This window comes from Pteronotus mesoamericanus, unplaced genomic scaffold (assembly GCF_021234165.1).
Source record: "Pteronotus mesoamericanus isolate MK-2021 breed Mesoamerican mustached bat unplaced genomic scaffold, CSHL_Meso_final contig_94, whole genome shotgun sequence".
NCBI classification, from domain to species: Eukaryota; Metazoa; Chordata; class Mammalia; order Chiroptera; family Mormoopidae; genus Pteronotus; species Pteronotus mesoamericanus.
Window position 1 is genome coordinate 50,894,304 of NW_026555285.1, and position 17,119 is coordinate 50,911,422.

Sequence of the window (17,119 nt, forward strand, 5' to 3'; positions counted from 1 at the left end):
CCCTGTTCACGCTCCGATATCCGCCTTGTCGGTTCGCCTGCCCCGGGAGGAATGGAGCTGTCGCGGTGTGCGTGCGCACACGTGTGTGAGTGCGCGTGTCTCTGACCTCGCTTCCGGCCTGGCCCTGTCCCCCGAGGGCGTTCTGTGGCTCTCAGGGGGTCCAAGTGCATGCCGGCCCGTGGCTGCCGTTCGGCACGCAAACCGCTGGACCTAGGATCCGTGTCCCGATGCTGTTGCTTACTGCCCTTTTGGCTCTGGGCTTGCTTATTTATTTATTTATTTATTTATGTTTAGAGTGCGGGGAAGGGAGGGAGAAAGGGAGGGAGAGAAACACCGAGGGGAGAGAGACACATCAGTCGGTTGCCTCTTGCACGCTCCTAGGCTAGGAACTGAAACCGCACCCCCGGCCTGTGCCCTGACCAGGAATCGAACTGGCGACCGTTTGCTTTGCGGGATGAGCCACATCGGTCAGGACTGGGCTCATTCATGAATAACTATTTAGCCCAGTTGCGAAAATTTACTGAGGCCGTGCCGGCGAAGGCATGGAGTCCATATCTGGGGGGTAGAGGGTGCTCCTCACACCTTTCTTGTGTTGAGTAAACTTATTTTCACCTCACGAAACATTCTCTCCAATCTGAATCTCTGACTATAAAAATGCCCTCCCTTAAACAGGAATGCAAGACAACAGCCACTCACTGTGGCTGGAACATAAATCGGCACAGCTTTTCTGGAGAGCAGTGTTTTCATGAGCCAAACAATTAAAGGGGCACACACTGTCTGACCCAGCCGTTCCGACGGGAGGGATTTGGGCGCAGGAAGGAGTGCGCCTGCCCGGAGATCCAGCTCTGAGGGCACGCGCCGGAGCCTTCCCACAAAGCCCTGGGAACACCACGTGCTCGTCGGTGGGGAAGGACCGACAAGATCACGGGACGTCCATGCAAGGAATCTGATGTTGTCATCACCCCCACCCCCCGCAGCCTAAAAACCCACCAGTTCCCCCCCAGGGATAAAGATGAGCCCCCGCTCTGCCCGTAAGACCCGCCCAGCCCACCTCGCTCAGGGGTGCCCCGCGCGTCTCCTCCACCGCGGCCAGGTTTCAGAGGAGCCGGGGCTCGGCCTCTTTGATTCTGTGTTGTATTCTCAGTAGCCAGCACATGCCTGGTACGAACCATTTGCGGGATGCATGCGTGTGCCATACTAAGAAGTTTGCAATTCATCCTGTGGGCCTCCCTGAGAGAACATCAGCAAAAAAACAAGGTGGTTTGACTCTGAAAAAGAAAACTCAGTCAACAGTTCTGAGGCAGGACGGCAGGGGCTGCAGGGACCGGTTTGAGGTGGGGGCGGGGGCGGGGGCGGGGATGATGTTCAGGAGGAAGCACCTACAGCCGTCACCCCCTCATATCTCCCGGTGGGAGAGCAGCACACCGACTAACGCGGCGTTTATAGGATGTGGAACTTGTTTGTCGCGGGCGAGAGGGCACGCTCAGCGTCGGACTTGCTGACCTCAAGGCCACGTAGGCCACGCAGGGGAAGAGGCGTCTCACGCAGCCTTCTCCTTCCGGGCCTTCCACGGCGGCTTCCTCTGGCCTATCAGCAAGGCCGCGGCTCGTTCTTGTAAGAACAGAGCACTTCCTGGAGCTTTGTTTCCTCCTCCTCCCAACACAGTGTCTGTGGGAAGGTGTGACATATGTTCTGTCTACAGGTGCTTACCGGCCCTCTGCTCTCTTGGCAGCTCTGAAATGCTTTCCGGAAGGTTCCCCGAAGCCAAATCTGTGCATCGGAGAGCCGGAATGCACAGATGGACAAGGCCAGGCCCTGTCTCAAAATAGCACTTTGACCCACAACCTGCAGCGAGATCCGCCCAGGAAGCTCCCGAAAGGCAGCCCGCAACCCAGGCAGCGGGTCTGCAGAAGCCAGCCTTGCAGGGAGCCCGACTGCTGTCCTTCGCGACAACCCAGGAAGCCGAACCACCTCTGTGACAATCTGCCCCGACGGCCAGGACTTGATTAATCACTGACAGTGCCCCTACTTTCGTTCCGGCTTCCAGCAGGAAGAACTGGACAGAGCCAGATAGGAGCCCTCCCCTCGCCCTGGCTGCCGCAGCCCCGGGGAGTCCTCCCCAGCGCTCTGCCGCAGAGACACACACGGCGCCGGCACACACCGCACACGTACGCAGGCCACACACAGGACACAGCCATGCCTATGTGCAGCACAGGCACACACTACAGACACACGTGCGCGCATACATGCACGTGTACCCACGTCACTCGTCGGTCCCCCACGGGGAGCCCAGGCACAGGCTCTGCCCCCGACGCAGCCCAGGAAGCCGCAAGGGGACCCCGCAGGCCTGGGCGGCGTGTTGCTGGGGGTCAGGGCTCTTCACGCTCAGCGTTGCCACGGGGGCTTCGGAGCAAAAAGCCCCGCGCGGGCTCCGGGGCGCGCAGTGCTGATGCACGACCCCCGAGCGGCTCTGGCTCCCTCCACGCGGCCTGCGCCCTCCCGACAGCCCAGCCGGCCTTCCTGGGGCAGCTCCCAAGCCCGCCCAGGTCGGGCACACAGAGGCCACGGCCGGAGGGGGCCCTAAACCCGAGGCCGGCCTGGATTTAGGGCCACATAAAAGAGACGCGAGCCGGACTTTACGGTGCAGAGCCCACGTGGTGCTGTGGAGCGGGGCGGGGGGTTGGGCGGCGATGGGCCTCTGGGGGCCGCAGGTGGCAGCCTCGGTGTCGCTGGCCCGCGTTTATGGGGCTGCTTTTGCTCAGACAGGCCAGCGGAGCTGGGCCGCGGGAGGTGGTCGGAGCCTAGGAATGTCCCGTCCAGTCCCGTGCGCCCTGCAGTCAGGCTGGGGCGGAGCAGAGTCGCGCCATCTCGGCTGTGACTCGGAGGAGTGATCCCGTGGGCCGAGGGTGCCCTCTGCCGCTCTGGGCCTGGTGGCCCTTTGGGGCTCTGGTGAGGAGGGGCCCCCAGTGGCTGCGATCAGCTGGCACAGGCCGGACACGAGGCTCTGCGGTGGACAGACGTCCTGCCAGCGTCCCGGGCCCGGCCGGCGGGGTCCGCCCTGCTTTGGAAAGGCTCCTCCGGGCGGGCCGCAGGCTCAGTTACTGAGCCCGGCGGCTTTCTCCTCCGGCCCCGCGCGGCCCTCCGCGGGTGCTCCTCAGACCCCTGCAGGGCACACTTGGCGGGAGGGGAGGCCGGGGGCGCAGGAGGCAGGGCGCCCACAGGCCTGTGCGCGGCACTGTTGCAGAAAAGCGCCCCGAGGTGCGGGCAGAATCCCTGCGGGGGCAGGGGGAGGTGGAGCCTGGAGCAAACCAGTGGGTGCCCCGAGCTCTCGGTTCCCCAGTTTCAGAAACCGGTGCGGGCAAACTCTTCGGCCTCCTCTGCAGAGCCGGCAGGAACAATGGGGGCTCCTGACGAGGCAGCACTGGTTTGCTCAGCCAGGGAACCGGGGGCTTAGAAAACGCTGTTCAAAATCTTAAAAAATGGGGTATCTGCAAGGGTGAGACCAGGGAGGCCAGGTCAAGAGCGGAAATGGAAAATGTCCCGCTGGGTCCGGGCTTTGACGGGCCTGTGGGAAAGGAGAGGCTCTTTCACACGCGAACGGCCCGCCAGCTCCCGTCAGAAGAATCCAACAGATTAATAGGTGATTCTGATGGAATAACGAAGCCTCTGTCTCGGGTGGAACGTTAATTATCACCCCGCTGTGGAGAAAGCTGACAACGTGGATCTGCCCGGGAAGAGGAGAGAGTGCTCTTTTTCGGTCAGTGGAGTTCTCTCTCTCTCTCGCTTTCAGAAGTGATGCAACGTGAGGGAGAGGAATGCGATTTTTCCCTGGGAGCGGGGAGCGGATGATTGGCTCTGTGAGTTGGGAGCCTGCTGCTTTCAGGGCAGGATTAATAATGGACGGCCTGCTCCCTGCGCGGGGCGGCTGCCCTCGCGGTGGCCGGGGGGGCGGGGGGGGGGGGGGGGCGGGGGGGGCCCATGAGGAGCCCAGCTGCTTCGGGAAGCCTCTGTGGCAGCTCCTCGGGCCCCAGCGCCGGCTCGGCCTCCCTCTCCCCAGCCCGGGGGCCTGGCATCGGGCTGTCTCCTTTTCCGCTCACGGCCACTTTCCGAGCGCGCCCAGCGGGGCCGCGGCCCGGCCCCGTGCCCGCTCCCTGGCGTGGCCGCCGAGGGTCGGTGAGGCCGGGCGCCCGGCGCTGCGCCCCGCCCTTGCTGGGGCTGAGTCCCAGCCTCCGTCTGACCCACCGTGAGCGCCGCCGCATTCCCTGAGCAGGGTCCCGCGGCCTGGGGTCCCTTCCTCCGCCTCCTCCCCGCCCGCTCCTCCGTACCCCTCAGGCCCTCATTCGGGGGTGCCCTCTGGGGGGAGCCTCCTCTGAACCCCCCTCCCAATCCCCGTCAGATGGACACCCAAAGTGTCCCCTGCTCCCCGTGCCCCAGCCTGATCATGTGGCGACAGCTCCCTTACTGGCTGCCTTCCCTCCCAGGACGCTGACCGTGGAAGGCAGGGCACCTGGTCGCAACGTGCTAGAACCGGAAGCAGCCGATGAGCCCTGGGCGGCAGACGGGCGCGGGCACCGCGGGCTGAAGCGCCCCTGGCGCCGGCGGGGCCTGCGCTTCCGGGCCGTGGCCGTGGGGGAGGAGCGCTCGGAGGGGGCCTGGCCGCCCGGGCGGGGCCGGGCAGTGAGGTGGGCGGGGCCGGGCACGCCCGGGAGATGCCCCGCTGGTGCGTGGACGGGTCTCGTTAGCCGCCCCGTTCGGGGGGGCTGCTCATCCGCATGAAGATCTAGAAAAAACCAAAGGTCATGTTCTGTCCGCGCTAATTCCGTCCACGATTCCCGCGGAGCATCTCCTCAGGCTGTTCTGAGGGATGCGCTGTCAGGCATCGAAACGCCTCCTTCCTCTTAAACTCTCCCACTGAGGCCCCGGAACGTGAGACCGTGGCAGTTGTGGCCTAAGGCGCCCTCCTGCCTTCCCTGCTTCCCCCCCGCCCCCCCCCCCCCGCCGGTCTTCCCGGGCTTTTCCTCCTTCCAGGGGTTTTCCGAGGGCGGCGCCCCCGCCGCTGTGACAGACAGGGCCACAGACGTGTCTGCAGGTGACGGCCGCCGGGGCGCGCTCCCCGCATCCTCCCCGGCGCAGGGCTCACGGTGGCGCCCGGGCAACGCTTGCCGCACAGACGGACGTCGTTCAGCAGGCGACTGCGGCGCGCTTGCAGGCGAGGGCCCGTTGCAGATGGCAGGGAGGGCGCCGGGCGGCCTCGGAGGTCCGAGGCCAGGAGCGGAGCCAAGAGCTCCAGTGGGCACGGGCGCCGCCCGACGGGCAGATGGCAGCCGCCCGCTCCCGGGAGGCGGCCTCGCCGCCGCCGCCGCCCGCTCGGCCTCCCCGGCGGTGGGGCCTGTGTGCCTGCGCTCTGGACCGAGAGTCTCAGAAGACACCGCAGGCCGTCCAGCCGGGGGCCTCCCCTCGCCTCTTCCAAGTCCCCTGACCCACAGAGGAAATAAAACCGGACAATGGAGTGGCCCCTTCACTCGCCTAAGCCGAAGGGAAGCGCCTCGTGTGCCGCTGGCACTCGCTCAAGAAGCGTTTGAATGAATGATTTGAATGTGCAGGCAAGCTGGCAGGGACATCTGTCACCGTGCGGGCGGCCAGCGCGGGTTTGGCTGGTCCAGCTGGCTGGGCGGGGTCCTCGTCCTCCCCGGGAGCCCCTCCCGGGGTGCGGGGAAAGGCTACCTTCTAAGGCAGAGCGGAGCCTTTCTTCTGTGTGAGGAGATGTTGTAAGACAGTGCCCAGAGTGCTTCTTGCCCTATTTCTTTTACCCATGTACCTCCTTCCTTATCTGGACAGAACAAATCGCACCTCTCCAACCACCGGCCACGGGAGCCGTGGAGCCCTTTCCTGTCCGGCTCCCCCCCCCCCCCCCCCCCCCGAGGAAGGAGTTTCCCCCATTTCTCATCCTCTTCAGGGCTCAGGTTTTGGGCGGCAGGTTTGGTGGCGCTGCCAGCCCTCCCGAAACAACCCTGGGCCTTAGGGGGCAACCCCTTGGGCTCCTGTGTCCCAGCCATTGCCCCGGGAGTCGGGAGAGGACCCCTGGACCTCGCACCAGGAACCGGCGGGAGGCCAGCCCGCGGCAGCCGCCTGGGCACAGAAGGGAGTGGCGGCTGCTGATGTTACAAGGGCCGGGAGGTATTCTGGCACCTTCAGGGGACAGCAGGGCACCGGCCGTCACTTTTGCCGGCTGCCTCTCCAATCTCCTGGCATCGGAAAAACCTCAGAGCAAAGGACGGGACGCCGTGGCGCCGTTTGGCAGTGTTTCCTAAGGTCGACGCGGCCCGTGGAAGGCCTGAGGGGAAACCGCGCTAAAGATGGCAGCTGAGTCCAGGTCAGGGGTACGACGCCCCTCTTCTCCCGAGACCTGGTGCGCCCAGGCTGGGGGAGAAATTAAGGCTGAGCTGTGCTGCCTTGGGGTTCTCCACGTCCCTGGCCCAGGCGGGCTGGTAACGCCTGAAGAGGGACATTTTTGGAATAGCTGTTTCTGAACGATTCTCATGAAATGGACACTCTGCTCGGAGGCACATGTGGGAAAGCTGCATTCTGACCGCATGACTAATTTGTAAAGCCTCGCTCCGAGAGACAGCTCCCCAGGAGCGCAGCTGGGCTCTTCCTTTGTGGGCTGGGTCGGTTACGAGCTGAACTGAAGTGAAACTGTATTCCGTCCCGGCCGAGGGAGCCGAGGAGGGGACGCCGCGGTGAGGGCGCCACGCAGCCGCTCGTACACCGAGTACTATTCTTTTATTAACTTTAAGAACATGTTTTACATAAAAACAGGCAACATCAAAAAAGCTCAGTCGATAAATGAACATCATATATCACAGCTGACTTCATTCCACATTCACCTACATGTATGAGCTTAAACGGAGAGGTTAGGAAAAAAAATTGGATCTCATTCCAGCTTTAATCATGGATACAAATCGTCGGAAAGTTCTTTCATTAAGATTCTCAAAATCAAAAATTACCCTCTGCCCTCTGATCCATGCAGCAATTGATAAATTCAGTCTTTTCAAAGGAGACGTCGAACTTTTTTTCTTGCCCCAAATTGAAACCTTTCAGAAACTTGCTTAAACGCAGCAAGTCCCTAGCCTACCTTTTTAGTATGCATGAGCAAAATACTATTTAATTTCACACTCAACTAATCCTTTGATAATTCTCTCTCCGCCAGAATGAAAAATGCTGTTATTAATTTCTTAATAAAATTTTCAAAAAGTTATCGAGGATGTGACTCTAACCTTGGACCAGTTTCAATTTCTTTTTATTTTTTCTGAGGCTACATTGAAGATTAATGTCGATGGCAAGTGAGAAATTGCCCCTAGAGAACTATCCAAGGTGTTTTTCTTACCACACTGAATTGGACTGGAAGGAACTGACATTATAGCATCTTTATCATCCCTCGTGAAGTCCCACTTCCTCTTCATACCAACAGTGAAGGCTTGTAGAACCATGATTTACTCTAAATTAATCAAGTGTGTCACAGACAAAAATGTACAATTTTACATCGGAGGAACACGAAGGGCTCTCACTTCGGCTGACGGAAAGGAACGCGGAGGAGATTCGTGGGTTTGGTTTAATTGCAGACCGTGCTTTTCCTCTCGAGAGAAAAGAACAAAATGAGACCTCGCGCTTGTCTCCAAGGGCAAGATATGGTAAACCTCACGACCAAAACACCTGCCCGGTAGAAACTCCCTCCCTGAAAAACGATCCCCGCAGTTTCAGCGTGGAAGCCCAACAGCAGCAGCAGCGGGGGCGGGGAGGGGGCAAAAACGAAGGGGAAAGCCCCCACCTCAACCAGAGACACCCTAAGACTCTGCAGAGAACTTCCTGGTTCCCACCATTGAAGACCCTTAACGTTACTCAAGGTATGGCTGCGTGTCTGAGCTAATAAAAAGTCAGGGACCTCCCCCTGCACCTCCAGAACGTCCTTACACACGAATTACAGGCCCCTGTGATGACGTGTGTCCGCGGGCCCCACTCGTTCCGTTCCGTGTGCAAGCACCGCTGAGCTGATTTTAAAAGCACACATTTGCAGGGATCCGGTGGTCGGCGCGTCCTCAAGGTGGTGGATTGATTTGCTTTTAAACAGAAGTAGTTTGAAGCGTGTTAATTTATGCCCTTCTTATCTCTGAACTGACAAAAAATTGTTAGTTTGGGGAAGTGCTTTTAATCACTGTTTTCCCTTTGGACTTCTGGCTTCGTGGAACTTGATGTTGAAGTAAAAAAAGAAAAACAAACAAACGAAACCCCCCCTCCCCTGAAGAAGCGTGTGCCTGCCCCCCCCCCCCCCGCCATCGCTGCACGCAAAGCGGGGGCCTGTCTGAGAGGCCCCTCCCACGCCCCGAGCAAGCAGGTGGGCGGCTCGCAGAGGACACTAGCCTTTGAAAGGAGTGCCTTCAAGTTTTTAAAAATCTTTGCTGGGACAGAAAAAGATCACGGAGCATTTAAAAAGGTAATGATTTATGAATTACAGAAAAGATACGTTATCTACAATCTATGCCAGGTGGCTCGGTATTTATTTTTTTGAAATGCATCCCAATGAATAATCCCATCACCTGCCAGCTGGGAGCGCGGGGCTTTCCGAAGCCCTGAAACCGCGATGAGGGGGAGACGCACCAGGCTCTCGGTGGGTCTTCTCTCCGGAGGATCGGGCAGGGCAGAGAACAGGGGCAGCGAACCTTCACTCGGGTTCAGGCCTTCCGTCTGGAGTAAACCAGCCCGGGGCACCTTTTTACGGTCAAATTAAAAACCTTTGAAAATAGTTCATCACGGAAAAACGACAGTCTTGCCTGGAGAAGGGCGAGCGGGCAGCGCCGTAACGCTAAGGAGGCCCTCCCTCAACCACGGCCGCTCCCCCGCGCGGGGACAGAGGTGTCTCGCGGGCGCCCTCGGCCAGCAAAGAGCCGTGATTTAATGTGCGTGAGCTCTGGTCAGACGGTAGCTCCGTGACCCTCTCAGCGAAGCCAATTTTTCTTTCCTCTTTTTTTTTTCCAACTGAAATATGTTTCAAAGGGTGAAGGAGCGCAGTTTCAGCCTTCATTCACGTATATATTGCTTGCTGTCAACAATGCCTTATGGGGCTGTTAACCGCAACCCGGGGCGGGTGGGGTGGGGGCCGCCGGCAGGCCACACGAGTCTCACTGAATACAAAACACCAAGCGTTTTCAGTTGTTTATTGGCATTTTTGTCTCTGCTTATTTTAATATGCACCATGTGTAAGTTAGATGAGGGCTACTGTAAAAACATTTCCAGGGACTGAAATCTTACGTTTCCTTCTAACAGGTGGGAGCAAAGCACACATTCGTCGACTGTGAGGAGTAAAATGATTTCTGCTACAACGTCAGAAGAAACGCGTTCATCGCTAGGAACAGTTCTCATCTACAGAGGACGCACACAAGGCGAGGAATGAAAGAGTCCTTTCCCAACTAGCCTACCACCCAATGGAAAAGTCGAATCTTAAAACTCCCTTGAAAATACCACATGGCCGGTCCTGTGTTGCCAAAGGAAAGACAGCCCTGTCCCCAGACCACCACCGCGAGAGCGCGATTCACTACTGAGAAAAAATGTGGCAACACGTGCGGCAATGATCGAATCGATAATTACAGAGATACACTGCCGTAATGATACATGTTTATTCGATGACAAACTGGGGAAAAAAACAAGATCCATTTGGTCAGAGGAATTCCTTAAAGAACACCACCACTTCATTATTTCAGACTCGAACTATCCCGAGAATGTCAGGAAAAAAGAAAGACGAGAAAGCGCTGGCTGAAGGCCAGGCAGCCCGGACACACCCACGCTGTCAGCCTGCCTTGTGCTTGTCGGTTAACCCTCTGGGTGCCACGTCCCCGGCGGCAAGGGTCCTGATCGCGCGATGCTGAGAGATGGCTTTCCATCTGGTCACTTGATGTTTCTCCTTGACAGGCCACACCCCACTGTGGATTCAGTGTGGGCCCCACACCCTGCGGCGAGGTGCTGGGCCCTCCACGCTGGACGGGCGCCACGCCGCCCTCTGTCGTGTGCTGGGAAACCCCGCACAGCCTCACGGGGTCCCCGGCCCCCGGAGACGCGGAGGGGGAAGGGCCGGAGCCATGCGCCATGCGTTCTGTGCGCTGGATGCTGGAGCGCCGCCCTTAACGCCCGCGGGGAAAGCCGCGACTCGGAGGGAAAAGGGCGCGCGCAGCCTGCGGCCGGCGGGTCGCTATCCTCTGTGTCCCCGCAGCTGGAGCCGAGGCCACGCTGCGTGGCTACTCTGCTGCCACTCAGAGCAGTGCTTCGCTTTATCGTTCTAGAGAAAGCAGGGATTTCTGACCTAGTCAGGCTCCTTGACTGATGCGGACTCTTTCTACGCAGCGACACCCTTCCTGGTGTTCTGCCCTGCGCCCCTGCTCCAGACCTGACTGAGCCGGGCGACGCGGCGACGCGGCGCGTTACGGTCTCAGGACTCTCTGAAGGAGGGGACTCTCAGTAAATAACCTACTGTTCACATGTCAGGACGACACAGTCCAAAGGAGGAGTAAACCTGAAGGGGGAAGAGCAAAAAACTGAGAAAGCCACGATGCAAAAATCATGACATGATGGGATCCTAACACCTCTATTAGCAGAGCCCACAGTCCATGAGTCAAAGGGTAAAAAGCAGCCATTGAAGACCAATGTGTATTTGAAAGTAAGAACTGACTCTAGGAAGGCCGAAGACCGGCAGGTAGCGGAATAGAGTCAACACAGAGACGGGACGCGCTGCCAGCCATCCGGATGCAAACGGCACAAGGCGGCACTCGTGGGTCTCCTGGGTCACACACCGAGCAAACCAAACCTGCCTCCGCGGCCCCCGGCCGGCCTCTCTCCTACGCATCGCGGCGACGTCCGTCCCAGCAGCAGCTCGACAGGAACGGGAGGGAAGGTGCAGGTCTCACACGGCACGCAACCCAGAGAGGAAAACCACCTGTCCCTCTGGACAGCAGCAGACGGAGGCCTGCAGGAAGGGCACCTGGGGGCGGGGGGTCTGGCCCCCGAAGCGCTCCCTGTCATCTTCTGCTCTGCCCAGGAGAGTCTAGTAGGGAACCCAGAGGTACACACGGAACAGCCTCACCGGTGGTCCATTTCCTTCAAAGCCATTTTAGAAATGCTCTGGACAGTTTTCTCACTGTGCTTTCTCCTTGGCTGCCTTGCCAAGCCCGGGGCTCCCGTGTAAGGATTCGGCACTCGGGACGGATGTCACACTGAAGACGGCAGCACGGGAAAAAGCAGGTGAGAAAAAGACCAGGATCTGGTTTCCTCTGTTTGAAATTCCAGCCCTAGAGAGCACCTGGCAGTTTATTGCTCTTGTCCACCAGTTGTTGTTTTGTTTGGCCTTTCCCGGAGATGTCCCACAGCGAGACCCTCCCTCAGCAGGCGCGAGCCCAGGCGGGAGGCTGCCCGAGGTCCGCGCCCGCGCCAGCAGCAGCTGAGGTGGAAGCAGCATTTCTGGGGCGTCATCAGCACATCTTTATAGGGGAACAGGGTGGAGGGGGAGGGGCACCTTTTTTGGGGGTGGATATCAGGCTGTTTGCCACAGACTCGGTTCCCTCCGCTCGGGCTGCGGGACTCATGGCAGCTGCCAGTCATACGGAAAAAGGCTCTTTCTTAATCGGATCGGGAGGAGGAGACAGGGGGGCTTCTGCCTGCGGTATAAACCTGCCACATTCTGAACCTACAGGGAAGGACAAGCGAGCTATTATTCCGGGTGTCTTTCTCGTCCAGAGCTCAGCATCTGAAAACACACCTTGATCTGCAGCAAAACCAAGACACGTGTGCATACGTCCACAGGCCTGCGGGATGCCCCGCGGGGCGTCCACACGCAATCCATGCACTCAGAGGGTTAACGTGTGCGTATTACACACGAGCTTGACAGAGGAAAAGAGTCATTGCTTTTGGGTGTAAGGAGTCGCCAAGTCGCCTTAACCCCTTGAGGACCCTATGCACGGCAAGTCACCGTCCTCACGCAGAACATGCCATCGCCGGGTGCAGCCGGGGGAGGTCGCCACGGAGAGGCCCTAAAACACACCCGCTGTTTTGCCGCTCGGGTGTCGCGTGCCGGAGAGATCGGATGGAACTGCTTCACGGAAATAAATTTGGGAAAACGTCCCCGAGGCGCGGAGGGTCAGGCTAGGACTCGGAGGGCGAGGGGCTCGTTAAAAGGGCGAGTTGGGGGAGCGCACGGTCTCGGAGGAGCTCGGGGAGAAGTCTTCGGACTCCGAGTTGAGCTCGGGCGGAGCTGGCGGCGCCGGGTACCGGCTCCTCACATCCGGGTGGCGTCTTCGTCGGAAAACCTGCCTCTCCTTATCAAGAGCGGTGGTCTAGCAGGGGCATAAAATGAGAAAGAGGACAATTAGGCCAAAGGGAGTGGCCCCCGGCGCCCTTCCCGAAGCTTCCTGAGGCCAGAGAAAGAGGCTGGCTCGTCAGCCCCTCCATCGGGGTGCCTCGCTTCTGTTGGCAGCGCTTAACCGCCGTGGGGGCTCTCGGCTCCCCGCGAGGGGCCGAGGAGCCCGTGGCCGTGGCACCGGCAGGCACCGGCAGGGTGGACGAGGTAGGGGTTCCCCGCTCCACGGCCCTACCCACGCGCCCCCAGCCTGTCTCCTGCCCCGGGCGCCTGCGGTCCGCCCTGCGGACTGGCCCCAGGGCCGCCGTGTGACCCAGGGACACCAGGCAGGGCCGCCTCCGTCCGCACTCAGCTCAAGGCAGCTCTAGAGTAACGGTCAAAGGCGAGGGCGTCGTGGGACGGGGACACAGGGCCACGAGCCGCCCCACCCCCACTGTTTCAGCGCCTCCTCCTTCCCAGCGGTCTGTCTGCTGCCCAGGGGGTGCCAGGCCTCCGGGGAGAACCGTTTCAGTGTGAATGAAACCAGCGCCTGCAGCAGAAAACAGCTCCCCGTGCACTGAACTCGGAGGGAGACCTTGCCAGCGATTTCACTGTGTAAAAAGCTTGTTTTCCCTGTGGTGTGCGCTCATTAACCAACGGAGGCCCAACTCCGTAGGTGCTCCGACCGCCGGTCGCTGGGCCTCTTTCTCCCTCAGTTTACCCCCGGGTGTGCGCCCCGCCACGGCTCTGCCCTCTGGGAGTGGCATGGCTGCGAGACAGATTTACTGGGTGCGGGAGGGACGGGGCCGTTACAGACAAACCCCACGCAGAGCGCGCAGCAGCGGGTACAGAGCCCGAAGAAACACACTGAGCACATTTAAAAGTCGAAGGCATCCCGGTTTCAAAGTCCCTCTTTAAAAGGATGTAGCCTGGAGGTTATTCCGCTTTTAAGAGATTACTTTTCCTCTACAGGGATATACCCCACCATTTCCCCCCTTGAAAATTTACTATTCGCTTCTTCAAAGAACAGAGATAAATTTATAGCCGGCCTGGTTCGGAGAACAAAGTGAAAACTAAGCCCCTCGTATGGCTGGGCGTAGCAGCAGGGCCAGGGCGGGGCGGGAGCCGCCGCTGCAAGCTCCCAAACGAGGCAGAAAAGCCGGCAGAGGCGGCCGCTTTAAAAACGGGCCGCTCGCGGAGGGCCAGTGCCGCAGTCTCCGCGGGGACGACTGGGGACGACCGACCGGGCGCTTCGCTTCTGGTCTCCCCAGGCTGTCCCTGCGATGCTTCGATGACCGGCCTGTGGAAGCGTCTACGTCTCGTTCCTCCACTTGCCAAAGTGTTGAGGGCCAAGGTCTTACACCCGCTGGCTGTGCGCACGTTTCAGTGCCCCAAACCCAAATCCCTAACTTTATTTAAAACGCTGTGAAGTCACAACACGGTGTTCCGCTTTCAGAGCACGTGGAACACATCCCGCGCGCGGAGATGGACGTTTGTGAAAGGCACTGTGTCGGGCCTGACTGATGTAAAAACCACTCGGTTGTTAACTCCAGGAGTAACGTAAACTCTCCTCTGGCTCATAAAACAACAATCCTAGTCTACATCCCCTGAGGACCAGGGGAGCCCTTGGCGTTGGGCGCAACGGAGGCTTTGCGGCGTGGGGCCGGCGGGCCCGCGGGCCGCGGCCGGGTTCGGGGGGGGGGGTTCCGAGGCCCACTCTGCCCGCCACTGGCCATGCGGCCGCTCGGTTCCCAGGTAAGCGGGGGGCAGGCTCCCCCCTCCCCCTCAGATGTGCTGGAGGTGAAGGGGGATGTGCACAGTCTGTCTACACGGTGAAGGTCCCAGAAACACAACAGTTTGTTTTCTTCACAATTTGACGTACGATGTTGTTTTAAAGTTAAGGACCTGCAGGTCAGAGGAAGACAAGGCGAGGACCAGCTCACAACAGTAAAACTCACCTCCGAGTACTCGCCCCGCCCCGCCCGCACGTCTCCACGGTCACCTCCTCCCCACAACCTCGGGGCTGCGGCCACGGCAGCAGGCCACGGCTCTGCGAGGACCGCAGTCCTGTCCCCGTGGCAGCTGGGGACAGGGTGCAGGCCCTGCCCCGTGGCCCTCAGTCTTCCTCTCATTTCTCCGTGTCCCTGGAAGGGCCACCCTCCTCTCTGCCCTGTCCCTGGAAGGGGCCACTTCTGGCCACCCCTACCAATTTCTCTAAGTAGCAGCTCTAGCGGGGCGCCCTCTGCAGGCGACCCCCGGGCTCACACGCCCTGCGCGTTCCCGTGTGCGTGGGGTGGGGGAGCGGGCCCAGCGACGTCCTGGCAGCTGTGTTTGGAAACATCATGGCAGATCACGTAGGTGCCAGGGAATCAGGATGAGGGTTGTTTCTGCTGGACTTGCAGACCCTTAGGACGGACGGGCAGCTGTCAAGCATTCTCTGTTCGATGCTTTGCCTCTCCAGGCCGGGAGCTGAGGCCCAGGCACGGGGAGGGTCTTCCCCGCGCCGCGTCCCTAGGAACAGAGCTGAGTTCTCCTGCGTGGGGCCCGAGCGATTCTTCCCCTTGGCCCTGGCGTCTGCGGACACAGGCTTCAACGGCGCCGTGCGCTCCGGGGGCCCCTTCCACCCGCCCCCCGCCCGGGCTGCACGGGGAGGGCACACCTACCACGGGCAGCGCCAAGGCCACGGACCGGGCTTTCCCATCCGGTGGCCCGAGTGGCCTGGCAGGGTCTGCAAGCACAGGGTCCACGGTGTGCCCAGTCCCGCCCCGGAGCCAGCAGCCCCGGGGGAGGCCGGGGCGGAAGAAGAAAGGCAGCCGCCCAGCCGCCCGGGCCCTCGCAGTGCTCCCCATCGCTGCGCGGGGGAGGGGGCCCCGGCGGACTTGCCCTCCCGGACGTCCGGGGGTGTGGGGGGGGAGCCACCGTCCGCAGGCCTCTCCTCCCCGCTCCCAGCTCCACGGACCGTGGTTCCTCTCACACTTCTTCCCTCCCTGCGGCCCTGAAGCCTGGTGCTGCCGCCACCGTGCATCCTGGCGGCACCACCAGCGTCTCCCCGGCCACACGGCAGACGCCGCGGGGGGCAAGGTCAAGGCCGGGGCGCCCCTCTGCGCTCGGCACAGCTCACCGCACACAACGGATGCCGGCAAAGGCGGTGGCTTTAGAAATGGAGAGACGTGCGAGGAGGTCGCTGTATTTCCCTCCCGAGCACTCAGCCGCCGCTCCACCCTCCACGCTGAAACCTCCTGTTTATACCAAATCTCCACCTTGGCGGGATGGTAGGCCCAGGGCCACTTCCCACATCCTGGTCCAAGGAGAGCCAGCGCCCCGGTGGCGGGGGCGGGGCGGGGGGGGGGCGGAGGTGGCGCGCGCAGAGAGCAGGGATGAAAAGGAAGAAGCTCCCACCGCGAGCCAAGCCAGGCCCAACCGTGGGGCCGTCCAGATTTTAAACAGTGACACATTTCCTCTCGGCCTCAGCCCGTTTGGTTTGGTTTGGGTTTGCTTTACTTGCGATCAAAACAGTCCTACCGGGTACACCCGTGCGCGTCCTTTCGCCACGCTCCCCTCCGGAGCTCGGCCAGGGCTTCCTTCCCGCCTGCTCAGGTCTAAACGTTTTCCCGGATCTGATCCACTGTCTCCTCGCACACCGCCCCTTCTCGTCCCAAATTTCTGAGGCCAGTGCTGTCTCATCCAAACGCCTGCCACTTCTTGCGCACAGGACTCCTACCGTCTTTTCTGGGCTTACCTCCCCCAACCCCGCCGGCTTCTCCGTGGGGGAATCTGAAACTCCCCCGCACTCTGAGTGCCTAGCGGACTGCGGCACACGTGTTAGGGGCTTATTCAGTATTTCTTTACGAATACGGAATTAAATTATTTCAGATGAGTGCATGCTTCCTGAGTAACAAAAAAAGAACCCCACGCAACTCCTTAATACAAAAGAGTAAGAAGTTGAAAGTATTATGAGTCAATATTTAAGTATACGATTTATACTTTAGATATGATCCAATGCTGACATTAAGTAATGTTAATACCCTCTTATATTCATATATTTTATCAACTCACATCCACTTACTGCAGTTCAAAGTCAGCACTGTGATATACGAAACCTTTAGAATCTTAATTACGGCCATAAAATTACGCTGTTTAAATTCCACAACTGAATTCTGTAGCCCCCCTACATAGGACAGATGAATTCAGCAGGAAAATAGAACAATGGCCTATCCCATAATTTTTTACAGGCATTTCTATAAAATATATATATTTTTCAACGGGCAATTTGCCCATCAAAGCATTCGAAGTATAGGGCTTTCTGTGAAGAGCTTCATCACAAACCTAAATTCTGAGCCCTTTCTAACATTTCTGGAGGCTGCTTTGCTTTGTATTGATCACAAAAAAGTCCCCAGACATCCAGCCCAGGAGGCCTCTCCTCCCCAAGGCCCGCCTTTGTGAGGCTAGTCTGTCCTCAGGGGTCCCTGTGACCAGCCTCACAACTGCGGCCCCTGGCAGGCTGCTCGTCTGAGAGTCTTTGGCACACACGGTGCACAGCTCTGCTGGGGCCCGCAGGCCTGGGCTTGCCGCAGGCGCGTCCTCCGAAAGTCGCCCCTCATTAGGAGCTCCTAAGGGAACCTGAAACCCGCGTTACCCCATCTTGGCGCTAATGACCCCAGGTTAGAGGTGAGCAAGAAACCTCTTGGGATACTGGAGCTGACCAGTAGTAACCAGAGACGACGCTCTAGTCTAGTTCCTTAA

General features: G+C 59.7%; 1 protein-coding gene across 6 annotated transcripts in view; it reads right to left on the reverse strand.

The window, feature by feature from the left end:
• Positions 1 to 9,132: 9,132 nt before the first annotated feature.
• DCLK1 (doublecortin like kinase 1) overlaps positions 9,133 to 17,119 on the reverse strand; it is a 223,637-nt gene continuing 215,650 nt past the window's right edge. For 3 of the 6 annotated variants that reach the window (XM_054586554.1, XM_054586555.1, XM_054586556.1), the window contains one exon: positions 9,135 to 12,374. In XM_054586554.1, the coding sequence (XP_054442529.1) occupies positions 12,210 to 12,374 (165 nt within the window). In that variant the 3' untranslated portion in view covers positions 9,135 to 12,209. Of the gene's footprint in view, positions 12,375 to 17,119 lie in introns of all 6 variants that reach the window. The other 3 variants (XM_054586553.1, XM_054586552.1, XM_054586557.1) reach the window with 2 other exon arrangements.